Genomic DNA, 16,150 nt, shown 5'->3' with positions numbered 1-16,150 from the left:
CTTGGGCCTTATTATTTCAATGCTTTAGGTTTTTTAAAGCTCAGTTTCTCCATCTATAAATTAGAAACAAGAATTATACTTACCCCATGACCTGTTGTGGGGACTAAGTAAAATAATGTAGGGAAACCACTCAGAATAGAACTCTTTTTTTGGTCAATATGTTTCTTTTTTATAAAGTCCTAAAGGAGGTTCTGATGTAAGTTTACTACATTCAGCGACATTTCTTTGCACGTTCATTAACTTTAGACTTAATTCAGCAACTTTGACTTCATTATAACTATAATTATTTCTTGAATTCCATCCCATTTATCTTCTTTAGCTTAAGCCCCCTCAGCAGCCAAGGTCCTGGGACCCTGGGAGAACCTCTTATGAGACCGTTTTAGAAGAGAAAGAAAATAAAACAAGAGCCAGCTAGAGTCAGGACAATACATGGTGAAGAACTTGTCAAACGTGTGGCAAACCAAATTTTTAAAATATGAATTTGGATACACCTGGGAGAAGGAGGATGAGCTGACATAATGTGGCAAGTAGCTACACAGAACACAGAGAACACAAATGCATTCCAGCAGAGCCATTAGCACTGTGTCACTTATGTGTCCCTCATCTGCTAATTCTTAGCTGAATTTAGCCCTCCTTCCCCCCTGATTTTTCTCCACCCCTGAGACAGACACAGACTAACCAACAGTGTCCTTGGAAATCCCAACTAACTCAGATCCAACAGGGATTTTTGCTAGGCAGACCTGGATTTTGGGGTTTCATTGGTCAACCTCCATTTTGGAGGAGGGGGAATTTTGGGAAATTATGCACTTTTTGGGAAGAACACAAATGAAAATGAACCTTTTTATGGCCCTTGCTTGGTGCTGAGTAAAATTCACTTTTTTTTCCCCCTAGAAGATACAGGGTAGATTTTATTGGGGGAAATCATAATTTTAGAAGGGCCTAGCTCAGTGCCCAGCACTGAGAAGATCTACAATCAATATTAACTTGCCACCCCTTATAGAAATAATTCTGTCCTCAGAATAGGAGTTTATTCATCTATCCTTTCAATTATCACATATTTTTCAAGCATGAGCTATGCATAAGGCATGGGTCTAGAGCCTGGGAAATAAGATCGCCAGATTTAGCAAAGAAAAGTACCAACTGGGCAGCCCAGGTGGCTCAGCGGATTAGCACCGCCTTCAGCCCAGGGTGTGATCCTGGAGACCTGGGATCGAGTCCCATGTCGGGCTCCCTGCATGGAGCCTGCTTCTCCCTCTGCCTGTGTCTCTGCCTCTCTCTCTCTCTCTCTCTCTCTCTCTCTGTGTCTTTCATGAATAAATAAATAAAAACTTAAAAAAAAAATACCAACCTTCTCATCAAATTCCAATTCTGAGATACACAATGAACAATTTTCGGTGTTTTTATTATCTTATGCAATATTTGGGATATCTTTACACTAAAAAACTAGTCACTGTGTATCAAATTTAGTTGGATGTCCTGTATTGTATCAAGGAACCCTACTGACAATAGAGCAGGGACCGACACCCCCCACCATCCCTGCTTCCCACGCAGCCATAACCATTCTGGCCTCGGCACCTCCCAAGATTTCATTCCCATCTGGCAGTTCCTAGTGGGAAAGCCTGGGGAACACAGTGACCGTCTCTTCGGAAGCACATGGCCCCTGGGGACCCACTTAGCAGCTGTCACTCTGTATTATAATTGCAACTTTATTTCCCTGTCATACTCCTCGGCACTTAAGGTCCTTGGTGATGGGGACCACGCCTCTTTGTCCCTCCATCCCTGGATTCCACCTAGCACGGTGTCTGGGACTAGAAGATGCTCCCTACAGACCAGCTTAATGAACAGTGGGCAGATGTGTCAACGGTTGCCTTGACATCAAGTGCAATCCCAGACATGGCTCCTAGGGAAGATACTCACCTTCATAAATCCTGAAGCTGTAAGAGAAAACCAGATTGCCAGAGTCCAAAGAACATATGGGTGAAGAACGCTCTTTTATTTTTAAAATGATTTACGAAGGTAGTCCAAACAAAACCAAGGCTTTAAAAAAAGGGGAGGTCGGGGGTAGGTAGGAGGAAGATCGTGTGAGAGCAAAACTGTCAGCCTGAAAAGAATACTAAAGGGTCCTTTGAAGTCACTTCTAAACCTGATAGGTAAGAGTCGGTCAAAGCATTGATTTAACTAACTGGTAATGTAATAAAAGATGATTTCCGATAGTTAACCAGAACCATAATATCAACAACGGAGGGATACGGCATCAACAAATAACAAATAATGAAGAGCCATTTTATTGTCAGTACTGACTGTCATACAATTGAAACACTCAGAAGGAAAAAATCACAAGAATCCACAAAAGGAGAGATTCAGAGAAGTGCAAGGGACACGGTATCTACAATAGAAAATCATTCTGTGGCATTGACTCCTTTCTGTCCAGCTGTAAAAGAGGGAACAAAAAGTCGGTATCTATAGAGCATGTTTCAATCACGCTAAGATTTAAAAATAAAAAAAAGAAAGAAAAAAGAAAAGAAAGACAAATATTGCATTGCAGTTTCCCAAATGACCACACAATCAGGCAGGACTTTCAGCCTCTTTCCTTCGTGGCTTCTTTCCTCATTGTCATCCTGGTGGCTCCGCAGCGGCCAACACTTCACAAGTGTCACAGGAAGGTTCTAGGCAGCTCCTGTCAGTGTTCGGATCGGTAGGCAGGGAAAGTCTCTGTCCGATGAAGCTTCAGAGGGCTGGATACATCTTTTCCAAAAAAGAATTTAAAACCAGCGGTTATATTTCAAGAAAGCCCACGATGACATGAGCTAGTAACAACAAGTGTCTTGGTAACAGAAACAAGTAACAGGCAGCATTGGATACCCGCCCCCCCAAAACCAGGGCACTTGCAGAGATATGCAAATAAGGGTCAGGAGAGCCATCACGATTAACATATTATTTGCATGTGGTCTTTGCACCGAGCTGAGATAGGACCACTAGCAGCTACCCTCCTCCTAGATTTTTTAGCTTCATCAACCCCTGTGTTCAGGATATTTAGGGGAAATGAGAAGGAATCACAGGACTCTGAAAAAAACTTCTGTTGAGGACATTCTCTGGGAACCTACCCAGAAATACGGCATCATTACACTTCTACTTAGGAAGTTTTGTTGTAAGGACTCTCTAAGATCCACACGGGCTTTATTATTTCAGGTCTAGATTCCAAACCAAGGAAAGTGAAGAAGTCCGGAAGGCAACACGCTGCGGGGGCACGGTCAGCAGCCTCTGCGAGCCAGACAGGGGTTAGCAAAGCTTCTTTAGAAAGGGCCAGATACTAGAAATCTTGGATTTTGCAGACCACCTGGGCTCAGTGCACCTACTCCACTCTGCTGCCCGCAGCCGAAAGGCAACCGCAGTGACTACAGTACTCTTGGGCACGGATGCCTGAGCAGGCCCTGTTAACGGGGACAGCCAGCGGCTGGATGGGCCGCAGGTTCAGGCCATAGGTTCAGGCCGCAGGCTCAGGCTGCAGGTTCAGGCCGCAGCCACCCGCCCACACGGGCTCGATTTGACACAAACTAGAGACTTTTCTGCCACCTGCTGGCTAGAGGCTGCCTCTGCCAGGAAATTCACGCGGGCGCCTGTGCCAGCCGCTCTCCGGGGAGCACAGCAAACCCAGCATACTGAGGACAGCATTTTTTTCTTTTATTAAGATCTTATCTATTTAACAGAGAGAGAGAGAGAGAGAGAGAGAGAGAGAAAGCATGAGCAGGGGGCAGCAGGCAGAGGGAGAGGGAGAAGCCGACACCCCGCTGAGCAGGGAGCTGGATGCGGCTCCATCCCAAGACCCCAGGGTCCTGACCTGAGCTGGAGGCAGATGCTTCAGGGACTGGGCCACCCGGGCACCCAGAATACAGCATTCCTGGGGGCCAAACGTGTGGTCAACACCTAACACAGCAGCGCAGCTGTGGCTACGTGGAGCACACATGCCTTGCAGGACACATTCAGAACAATGATGTTTTTATTTATTTTTTATTTTTTATTTTTTTTATTATTTTTATTATTTTTATTTTTTTTTTCAATGATGTTTTTAAACAATGAGCCAAGCCAAAAAGGTTTATGGTGGCATTTTGGCCTAGTTAATACGCCATCACCTTGTCACAAACAGCCCTGAGCTCCACAGAGACCCGTCAAGAAGTCACGGATTTGCATATTTGCCAGCCTCAAATCTGAAGCGTTAAGGAAATGACAGACCTAGTGAGACAGTCGCTCGCACACAACAGTGGCGATTATTAGAGAAGCTTGAATATTCAGATGTCTCAAATTACAAGAAATTTAATTGTAATTAATTTTTAATTTAATTGTAAATTTCTTCCGACCTCCTAACCATTTTGAACAGAAATTACATCTTCTTTCCACTACACACGCCGTAACACAGAGCAACTGTGTTAATGAGTTTAAATAACACAAGGGGAGCCTGGCCGGCTCAGGCAGTAGAGCAACTGACTCTTGACCTCGGGGTCGTGAGTTCAAGCCCCACGTTGGGTATAGAGGTTACTTAATGAGTCTGAGCACCACAGATAAACATCCAGCACATCTTTATTACAGTTTGATAAAAGTTCCCACAGGAAGCCGACAGTGTACAGTGTTGATGAAAAACCCAAATCCCTGGTCAAGTACAAAGCCCCTCCTGAGCCTTCATCCGTTTAGCTCCTTGGATTGTAAAAGTTTGTGAGAAAAGTGACAGATAAAAATGAAAATAAAAATGAAAGCACCTGCAGCCTCTATCATCACGCTGGCTCACTGAGCCTTTCTGGCTTGGCGTGAGTGCTATTTTTAGCTTAAAGCCAGGAAATGGATAGAATCACCTGTCCCACATTTTGCAATTCACGCAAAGGTCATGTAGACCGTGTCTGGGTCCAGACCTGTTCTCTGGCCTGCACAGGTCATAAAGTATTTAGAATTGCCTGTCAATATTTAAATAACTTCACACTTTCATAGAGGTGCCGATTTGCCTGTTCTCTTACAAAACTGGACGGCACACGGTCCTATCTGCTGCCCCAGGGCCCCTGTGATTCGCCAGGGACCCCAGCACACACCCCCACACCGTGCCCTGTTTCACTGCTTGCACGTCCTCCCTGATCCCATAGACACGAGAGTCTGAGACCCTCATTTATTTGTTACATTTTCACTTACATTTCACTTCTGCTCAGATCTTAATCTCTTGTCTCTTAACTGATGTACAGACCATGTCTGTGACTACATTAGATTTAATACTGAAAACCCAATGTCAACGTCTCTGAAGCAGCCACTTGCCCTAGGAAACTACCACCCTTATAATAACGATGTAGGGCAGCCTGGGTGGCTCAGTGGTTTAGCGTCGCCTTCAGCCCAGGGCCTGGTTCTAGAGACCTGGGATCGAGTCCCACGTCGGGCTCCCTGCATGGAGCCTGCCTCCCTCTGCCTGTGTCTCTGCCTCTCTCTCTCTGTGTCTCTCATGAATAAATAATAAATAAAATAAAATAAAATAAAATAAAATAAAATAAAATAAAATAAAATAAATAAAATACAATGTAAATTGCATGAGCTAGAACCAGTCCCCTGGGGGAGCCATTTCCATTCGATGGTATGTGCCTTTGAAACAGCCACGGTGGTGGAGTTTCTGCTCACAGGTAAGAACATAGGATAAAAGAAAGAAAGGAGTCCCTCCTCCAGTCCCTCCACCCAGTAGCCATGTGGTCTTCAGCAAGTCTTTGACCTCCAAGGGTCTCAGGTTCTGCCTTCACTGAAATGGAGAACACAGTCCTGCTCTGGCCAATTCAAAGTGTTGCAGGAGAAGCAGAGACGGTGACATGAAGGATGCCCGGCAGAGACTACGACACAAACATCCGGTGCCAATCTTTGACTACCTAAAACTACGCAAAGTCGAATCTGATAAATGATGCCTATTTTCTTCTTGTTTTTAAACCAGCGACACTATCTTCCAAGGCAATTCCAACAGAAGGTTTCTGGAAATATTAAGCAATGGAGCACTTTGGAGTAAGGGTAAAGATTCCTAAGAAGATAACTCTGAGATGGAGGTGTGAGTGTTCAAGCTGGATGCACCTGCTGTCTCCGACTGCCCCTTATGTCCCCGCCACAGGGCCCCCGTTCTGATCTTTACCCCAGCCCATTTCTGTCTCCGGGCCTTTGCAGTCGCTGAGCTCTCTGTGGAGAATGCTTTTCCCTGGCTCTCAGTGTGGCTGCTTCTCCTCTGACTGCAGGTCTTAGGGTAAATGCTGCAGGCTCCTGTGAGCACCCCATCTAAAAAAAGTCCCTTTGTCATCAACCTCCCCAAACCAAGAACTTTGGCTTTGCTATATTTTCCATAACACACACTTTCTTTTCAATGTGACACGGGCCAAATTTAAAATTATATATATTTGTGTAATTATTGTCTGTGACTCTTCCTTAGACTTGGGGCTCTAGGAGGGCGGAAGCGTGCCTGTCTGGCAGCCTGTGTATCTCCATCACCTAGCACACTACTTGGCATAGAGTCGATGCTCAAGGAATCCTTACCAACTCAATGAATGAGTGAGTGCTTGAATGAAGAGAGAAAGGTCACTTTCTCGGTAGGTGACCTCAGACACACTACTAACCCTTCAAATTCTCAGTTTCTTAGTTGCAAATGAGAATAGTATACGTTCATGTAGCTGCTCTAAGGACTAAGTGAGACCAAGTATGGTAAGTACAAAGCCTGCAATGCAGCAGGTCTTCAAGAGAAGCTATCTTCATCAAAGACACTCGTCCAATATATATTGTCTGACTTGTGAGGAACAAACCTAGTGCTTCACCAATGTACATGAAAAAAAAAAAGACATTATGTACATGCAAAAAATAAATTTGCAGAGCTCTGGTTTAAGCAAGATTAACCAGGTTCTTTTTTAGGACATCTCAAAACCTTGAAGATAGTGGTTGGCATTCTCAATCTCCAAAAAGACATTTTAACCTAACATGTAGCATTTCCCCCAAACTTACCGGACACAGTACTATTTTGGGAAAGGGCCATATCTACCGGGGTTAGTGCTCCACGGAACACACTTGGGAACACATCACTCGGTCTTATTTTATGCGATGCGCTCCTGAAAGAATCCCGTAGTTACAGTGTTCAACTTGATAAATGCTTCTCTCTCTCTTTTTTAAAAAAAGATTTTATTTATTTGAGAGAGAGGGAGACCACTAGCAGGGGGAGGGGCAGAGGGAGAGAGAGAAGCGGACTCTCTACTGAGCAGGGAGCCTGATGTGGGGCTCGATCCCAGGACCCTGGGATCATGACCAGAGCCGAAGGCAGACGTTTCACCGACTGAACTGCCCAGGTGCCCCAGATAAATGCTTCTCTTTCATGATTTTCTTCCAGTATTCATGATAAACATCTTTCACCTGTTGATTTTGCATATGCTCAACCCTAGAAGGGAATTTCTATAGGAAAACTGGAAATGGGGCAGGAGAAGCAGTGATGATTAAATATGTCTTCATACACGGGGCCATGTCAAAGCCAGCACCTCTTCCCCACCGCAGTAATAATAATTCCAAACCTACCCAGCAGGTGGCTCTACAGGACTAAATTTGAAGGAGAAAATGATCTGTTCTCCAACCAGATGGACAAATGCCCCTGTAAATTTGCATGCCTTCCAAGATTAGCTTCCAGATCTGTCATCTGGAAAAGGCATCCTGCAGTACCCCCAGGTAAATGAGCTGGCCAGAGGAATCACAACTCACAAACACCATCACAACAAGAAGACCTCATCTGCCATGTGAGCCCAATACACGACACACACAGGGCAATGATGCCATTCATTTTTTTTTCCAGTTTCAGTTTTATTCAGGGTGTGGGAGGAAAGAAGAAGGTAGGTGGCATAGGAGGAACAACAGGTGGACTTATCCTATTTGTCATGTAAGCGACCACCTCTGATAAACAAGATAATTTTAGGGAAGCTGAGAACTTTTTTTTTTAAAGTAATAAATTACTGGTAAGTTGAGTCCCATTCTACACATAGACCACATATTGGCCCTGTAGCTCAATGAATATTGGTGCCTCAAAAGCGATCCACAAGATAAAACGAATGCAGACAAATCTACGCAGACCATGCAGGTGAAGAAATCTCTCAGTAAACACTGGTACAAATTAAATATGGAAATAAAGCACAGGTAGCAAAAGTATGTAGAAGCAAATCATCTGATGGAATAATTAGTACAAAAACATAAAGCAAAAAGTAATAATAACTCTGAAGCAATTATTATGCCATTTTCATGCATACGGATAGTCTAAGATACTAGGATATTCACCACGTGGTATCAGTGTGCCAAACAGGGAGACTGTAAGAACTCAAATGGAAATTTGTGTTCAGCGAAGATCATAATGTGACAAAGAAAAAACAATAGAAGTTTTAACTCTCATCTTCAAAACCTAGGACACAATCATCTTCAAAACCCTACAGATCATCAATACAAAGCTTGATAATCCATCAGCTCTGCAGAAAATCTGTGGTAGGACTTCTCATTACAATTGCCATTAATCTCACTAGAAACTAAGAAATCACTATCTTCAAATTACTGGTCTGGAACTACTGTGACTGTGATCACTTGAAAAAATCTATACCAAGGCTCTTGAACCTAATTTTACAATAATATCTCATTACTTTCGAGTGATGGATTATAGGGCTAATTAATAGTAAAAACAGTAAAGGGAATACACCAAAATTTAATTTTGATGAGTTGTTTGATTTGCGCCATGCTGGTTTTGATAGAAAGAAATAATGGGAACTTCTCAAAGAATGCAAATTTTTTTCTTTGTTGTGATGCTTTGTACTGCTCTGCTCTACCTCTAGAGGCAACATCATCACTATTATTATTTTAGAATTAGTGGATTACTAGTCTTTGACAATCATCCCAGACCCGTGAGCTGTGTATGGCTTTCCAACTGTAATATGGGCTTTTTGCATGCAGGTAAATTCACAAATTTTATTCTTTGTTCTTGAAAAAAATATTTATATGCTGGAAATAGAGCTATTTCCTTCATAGTATCCAGAGGTAGACATTGTCAGAATAGTCATATATACCCTAGGAAGATACAGTGTGTAACAGTATCCACAACATCCTCTTTATACCTAAAAAAGATTTTTTGGAGCCCAAAAATATTTTGTAAAGTATTATTACACCGTTAGGGTCCTGATAAGACCCTCAGGCCTCACCGTTTCTGATGAATGTCTACTCATTTTGGTTATGGATAGTTAAATTAGTTAAGGATAGGAAGGTGGGGTATGCTCTTCATATGACCTTTTCTATGTCCTGAGGATTCTCAATCTCTGGAATATTAAAAAAAAATCGAAAACTGCATCATATCCAAGTGTTCAGGACATCCCACCCTCAGTGCACCTTTGCAAACATGCTATTCTAGGGAAATCCCGCCATACATCACCTTTGCTGCAAACTGACTTCTCCAATTACTACTCTGTATCTCAGGAATTAAGGTCACTTATCAATTTCCTCCCTACGCCTACATCAACTTTGGTTCTCAACTTTGTTTTGCAAGCCAGGCACACAGCATCCAGATATACTTTTTTTGTAAAGGTCATCTTGGCAAGTGTAGAAAGTCAAGTTACAAAGCAATTCAATAGCTTTGTGTGAACTTCTGTTATGCATGCTTCTTCTAAGCTTTCAATAATTACTATTTATCTTATTTTATGTTAAAAAATATAGCCAGGTGCTAGAGTAGTATAAAGGCAGTAGTATAAAGGCAGGTTGTCAAGTGGTCTTTGTGACAACCTGATTTACCCCAACTCTCTCTCTCTCTCTCTGCTTATGTTCTGGCAAGTAAGCTTGTCATCAGTTATTTGTGAGTGTAGTCACTCACATAGGCACTCGGGATATATTTTCAGAGTATCCACAGTGTGCCATGCCCTCTGCTAATGAGCAGGACTTAGAGTCACAAAGACGAGAATGTAAGTACCCTCAGTGCCTCTTTTTTTTTTTTAGGATTTTATTTATTTAGGGGATCCTAAATGAGCCAACCGCTGGGTGGCTCAGTGGTTTAGCACCTGCCTTCGGCCCAGGGCATGATCCTAGAGACCTGGGATCGAGTCCTACGTTGGGCTCCTTGCATGGAGCCTGCTTCTGCCTCTGCTTCTGCCTCTGCCTATGTCTCTGCCTCTCTCTTTGTCTCTCATGAATAAATAAATAAAATCTTCACTGCTTCCTGGAAGAGGAGTCAACTGGCCATACAATTCAACACGGCATGAACACTGTGCTAAGGACTATAAAGAAGAGTGTCAGTGCCCTCGTCCTGGGAGCACACATGATCAAGATTCCACGCCAGTGATCAGGGAGCCGGGAGGGTTTCCTTGGAGTCAGGAGGTAAGATCTGGAGGTGACCAAGAGGCCTAGGATGGGGGCAAAGGCACAGAATTCCAGAAAAAAGAACAGGAAAAGCTCTTTGGGGGAGAGATAGCCAGCAGGGGGCGCTGAAACGATGGCTGATGGGCGAGGGGACAGAGGTTGCCACTTCAGCTGAGGCCACTGTTTTTTATGGCCCTTCATTTGTTCTTAGATTCATTTATTCAGCAAATTTCTGCATATGGACTAGATGCCGTCTAGCGTGTGCCCTTCAAAGTTCTGGTATCTTGCAGCTCATCATGGAAAGTTCTTCACCTGGGGTCCCCCGTGTAGGCCTATTTATTTTTTCTTTTTTTAAAAATATTTTTTTATTTATTTTTATTTATTTATGATAGTCACACAGAGAGAGAGAGAGAGAGGCAGAGACACAGGAGGAGGGAGAAGCAGGCTCCAAGCACCGGGAGCCCGACGTGGGATTCGATCCCGGGTCTCCAGGATCGCGCCCTGGGCCAAAGGCAGGTGCCAAACCGCTGCGCCACCCAGGGATCCCCTATTTATTTTTTCTAAGTGACATACGCACAGGCTATTCTTACAAACTATACAACAGGGACGCCTGGGTGGCTCAGCGGTTGAGCAGCTGCCTTTGGGCCAGGGCATGATTCCGGGATCCAGGATCGAGTCCCACATCCAGCTCCTTGCAGGGAGCCTGCTTCTCCCTCTGCCTATGTCTCTGCCTCTCTCTCTTTGTGTCTCTCAAGAGTAAATAAATAAAATCTTTTAAAAAAAACAAACAAACTATACAACATAAAAGCTGCATTTGAAAAGAGGAAAATACTTAAAATTTGTGTCTCATTGTTCCTGCTGTCCCCTCTGTGTGCTCTTCTGTATCCTGTCTCTGAGGCCACTGTTCTAGCAGACAGGCTTCTCAGGGTTTGCTTGGAGCCCGGGCAGGACCAGAACCCAGGACCCCGTCCCAGTGCATCTCTTTCCAACAGCACATGCTTCCTAAGCTTGAGTCGCCTGGAGGGCTTGAGAACACACAGGTGGCTGGGCCCCCGGCCCCTGAGCTCCTGATCCTGTAGGCCTCAGAAGGGGCCTGAAACTGCATTCTGGCAAGTTCCCAAATGCTGCCGCTGAGGGCACCAGACCGTTTCCCGAAGCGCAGAGCGCAGCCCTCTGGCCCCCACGCCGTGCAGGGGCCGGGCCCAGGGGGGTTTGCTCAGCCACCTCCTGGGCCTGAGCACCGGGGCTGCCTGGAGCGGAGGGCCCAGGCATCTGCATTTGGAGCAAGTCGCCCAGGATGGGGCGACGGAGGCCAGGGCTCCCGGGGCTGCTTACCTTGCAGGCGGCAGAGCTGCCCGGCGCTGCGCTGCCGCGTGATGTGCTGCCAGTAGGCGCTGCGGGGCAGGGGCACCATGGTGCTCAGGGAGGCGGCCCGCTCGCTCATCTTCATCTGCAGCTGCAGGGAGGGAGGAAAGCACGTGTCAGCGCCCCCGGGACTGGAGGGGTCAGTCCCCCGACAGGGGAGACCGGGACCGCAGGCTGGGAGCCGGGACCGCAGCGACCAGGTGGGACAGCCACTTGCTTCTGTCGCTGGGCGGCATCCGCTGGCCCCGCGCTGGCCACAGTGGCCACTCCCTCTGGCTCCCTCTGCGGAGCCTCCCTGGACCCAGCGCAGCCCACCTCTCACCACTGATCCCCGGGGGCCTTGCGGACCCCAGCCGGGCCAGTATCACACGACCCCCCGGGAACATGTCTTGGGACTTTTGCAGAAGAGAGAATCAATAGAGGCAAGCCAAGGGCCTCTTTTTTGTTTTGTTTTGTGTTGTGGCCTGGTTTGTTCACTGCTGTCTCCCCCAGGTCTAGCATATTTCCTGGCACATGGTAGGTGCTCAATAAATGCGTGTTGCACTGAATGAATGGGCCTCCTTGCGGGGTGGCTGAGGACAGGAGATGGACAGGAGCCTGTCTTGGAACAATGAGGAGAAAGCAAGCCAGTCAGTGAGCTGATTCAGAGGGAGACAGCCAAGCAAAGGGGGTGACCGTGGATCCCACCTAAACCTGGAAACTAGCCCTGGACTTCTCAATCAGGTGAGCCGATCACCTCTTTTCAGTTCAAGCTGATTTGAAGTGGGGACCTGTCACTAGCATCAGAACTAAATAAACCCTGTCTGCTCCTCCAAGCGGCCGATCCTTGTTCCTGATACTCAGGGAGGCAAGGGGAAGCCGGGGCTCTTGGCCCAGGTGCTGGGGAGTAGCCCGGGGCCTGCCTGACACACTGCGGGGACTGATCTTACGAGGGACGTTTCAGGGAGAAGGTGGCCTCACAGAGTGGGTAGGAGTTGAGTGGAAGGTACATGGGGACATGGGGACAATACAGCTGGGAGAGCGCGAGTGTGACATGAGCCCTCCCGCCACCCTCTCATCTCAGCCCGCTCTCAATGCAATCACGGTAGAGCTTTATTTCGCATTAACAGGAGAGGTGAGTATTTGCAATGTTTGAGTTCCTGGAGTTGTCTGAATATCAAATAACCCACCTCGGTGTTAGAAATTGTGCCCAGAAACGCACAGATCTGCACACGCATTGCAGCAGGACACAGGTTGCAAGCAGGAAAAACTGGTGGAAACTTGATTCTCTACCACTGAGGACCTGATTAATCACACTGTGACGCTATGACCTATTCGGCAACTGCAAACTAGAGGAAGGAGGATTTCCATCAACTAAAAAGGAAACATTTATATATTGTATTATTAAGGAAACAGTGAGTCCCAGACCATGGTGTCTAGTGGAATGTCATTTTAATTGCTCATATGAGAAGCAGTGACATTACACACCTGCCCACTTGGCTTGTATTAGAGTTCAGTGACTGCTTAGCACCTGCCTAGCACAAACTAGGTAGGAAAAAATGAAGGAATTATTATTATTATTATTATTATTATTATTATGAATTGCAAAGCCCATTTAAAGATTTTTTTTTTTTAAAGAAAACTCTTGATTCTACACACCTCACCAGTATGACAGATCCAGGCCTAATATCTGTCCATCCATCCAGTGAAACCAAATTAATATGAGGCTTCATATCCTGGAGACCAAAACCCATTCTAGTTGATGAGATTGAACTTGAAAAAAAGATTATAACCATTTATTCCAGAGATAATTTAATTTACCTGTGTTGCATTTACACACAATGGATTGAATTCTCGGTCCTCTCATAATAGGACAAGTACCAAAATGTGTCCCCAGGTAGAATTAGATAGCAGGAGGTTGTATGGGGACATTTTTTCCCCCTAAACGTGTCCTGTTAGATCAAAAGGCGAAGAGCCGAGAACAAAGCTTGTAGAAGAGTTCTGTGGCTGTTTCTATACTTCTGCCCAAGTGAGAGTCTCAAAGCTTAAGAGCAAAAAACAAAAACAAAGAAACAGAAACCTATTTGCCAGTGACTTCGGGTGACTTCCGGTGACATTCAACCGCACACAGAACACATAAATAAATAAATAAATAAATAAATAAATAAATAAATAAATAAATAAATGGAGGGAAAGAACTGGATTTCCAAGGTACTGATTATTGGATTTTCTTAATAAAAAGAGATCCTAGGTAATATAATAAAAAATTTAATATGAAGAAAACATTCGGGAAATAGCCATCGCTTCAAATTATTCACTACAGCGCTGTGAACATATTTCTGCAAGCCAGCATGATTTGACTGTATTTTTAGAAAGCTTATTTAGGAACAAGAATGCAACGGCACCAACATCATGTTTCATGGAGAAGAACACTGCACAGCCTGGCTCTCTCTACGTCTTCCTCAGCTCTTTGAGGTTTAAAAACCCTAGTTTATGAAAAAAAGGGGCATTTGAATGGTCTCTGGAGAAGAATAATGAAAAAAAATCTTATTTAGCAATGCGATTCTTTAAGGGCGAGAAGTCATTCGGTGAGATGTCTATCAGGAAAGTTTCCATCTTCATTCTTTATTGCTGCAAGGCACTCGAGCCTTGGTCTCAACACCCAGTGCAGGGGGCGGGAATGGATGCTCACTGACACCAGGGGTGGAAATAAAAAGTAATACTACACTTTCGGAGGATTTAAAATTAGGTCATCTTGAGTACATGGAGAGAAAGGTTGTATCCTTCCTCCTATTTCTTTTTTTAACCTTGCACACTTCTATATAGCTTGGTTTTTTTACATTTATAAAATCATAGTAATATCACATTAAGAAGTAAAAAGTTAAGATTACCCCAAACCATAAAAATTTAAAGTACAGCCATTTCTGCTATATGGACGTTTCTGAACCCCCCTCCCCCATCTGCAATACTGTTGGGAAAATCTGTTTCTGAGATGACCCCTCAAAACATATGCTGCTTTCTAACCGAAATCCTTGCTCCTCTGAGAGACAGCTTGGAGGCTGGCGGTTTTGCAAGGGTTAAAAAAAATAAAACAGGAAAACATTTGGTTAGAAATGCTGTCTTCAGAAGGCCGGGCTCTACAGATGGAGCACAGGCTCTTCCCAAGAGGTGTGTACTGCTGGGTGTGTAGCCACAGGAACGAGAGCTGGGCCAGAGCGGGACAAGGTGGGGATGCACCTCTCTGGGTAGTGCCTTCGATTCCTCTGCTCATTTCCTCTTAAACTGCAGCTGGAAGCGGCTCTGTCTGGGCAATAGTTTATTGAGGGCTTTTCCCTCTCTTGCTAAAGGTTATAATTCCACTCCTGCTATTTCAGGCTTCCCTTGCCTAGAAAAAAAGGCAAAGGTTGTTGTTTTTTTGGTTTTTTTGTTTTGTTTTGTTTTTTGCACCAATACACTTTGATATGAGAAAGAATCATTCTTAAATTTATCAAGTGCATTTGAACTCCATGTGAACACAGAAATGGTGTTGGAAGTAGAACTTTACACCATATCTGACAGTCTTATTCCCACCTGTCCACCAAAACAGGCATCCTTGAATTCTATATATATTTTAAAAAGGACAGGAAAATTATCCAAATCATACATTTTGCATCCTGCAACTATTAGGAAAATTTAGTACAATCCCGGAACACCAAACTATGGGACTATCCAGCCCAGTCTCCTGGGTTAACAAGCCCAAAAGCTAGCACCCAAGTTCCCACAGCAAGGTGGCAGCTGGCACCTGCTTCCCAGGACCTGAGCTCCATCTCTCAGAACATACAGATGGGCCCCTATTGGTTCTCCACATTGACTCAAGTTCAAGGTTAAATTCAGATCACCTCCTAACACTTTGGCTGCCACATGGGGAGCAGTCTTTACATGAGCTCATAAACATTCGAAGTTTGATTTTCCCAGAGATGATAAGCTTACAAAGTTTGGCCACCTGATCAAATAAATGGAGAGTGCATTTATTCAGCTTATCATCAAGTGCTTGTTGATTTGGAGGCACAGTCTACAACCTCAAAGAGCTTTTGTCTAAGGCAGTACAATCAGGGCAAAGCAGAGGAAATCTGGGTGCCCTGGGACCACAGGAAAGCAGCATCAGAATCTGAGCAGCAGGAGTGACAAGGGATGGAATAGTCAGAGAGGAATCCCAAGAGGAGCCGTCACCCACACAGTCTAACCCCCAGGTGTCTCTTTCTGGGTCACTGAGATGCCAGTAGTTCTGCACGCTTAGTACAACTCCCAGACTAGCTCCGGTCTGCAGGAGGGCCGAGGATGTCTGAGGTCAGACTAGGTGTCCTTAGTTGCTGCTTCTACATGTTAGACTCTTGCCCAGATGTGTGTGCACTAGCAGATGTGGGGATGCTACGCCCAGGGAGCCACGAACGCGATCTGTGCAACGCTTGGAGACAGC

The 16,150-nt window shown here is 44.9% G+C and overlaps 1 protein-coding gene across 2 annotated transcripts in view; it reads right to left on the bottom strand.

Moving 5' to 3' along the window:
- Positions 1-2,262: 2,262 nt before the first annotated feature.
- DOK5 (docking protein 5) overlaps positions 2,263-16,150 on the bottom strand; it is a 152,627-nt gene continuing 138,739 nt past the window's right edge. Inside the window, exons 7-8 of one of the 2 annotated variants that reach the window (XM_072801473.1) lie at positions 11,686-11,806; positions 2,263-2,745 (exon numbers count right to left, since the gene is read on the bottom strand). In XM_072801473.1, the coding sequence (XP_072657574.1) occupies positions 2,681-2,745; positions 11,686-11,806 (186 nt within the window). In that variant the 3' untranslated portion in view covers positions 2,263-2,680. The remainder of the gene's footprint in view (positions 2,746-11,685; positions 11,807-16,150) is intronic. The other variant, XM_072801474.1, reaches the window with a different exon arrangement.

The sequence above is a fragment of the Canis lupus genome, chromosome 26 (genome assembly GCF_048164855.1).
Source record: "Canis lupus baileyi chromosome 26, mCanLup2.hap1, whole genome shotgun sequence".
Taxonomy (NCBI): Eukaryota; Metazoa; Chordata; class Mammalia; order Carnivora; family Canidae; genus Canis; species Canis lupus.
This window is presented reverse-complemented; position numbering and strand designations above follow the sequence as displayed.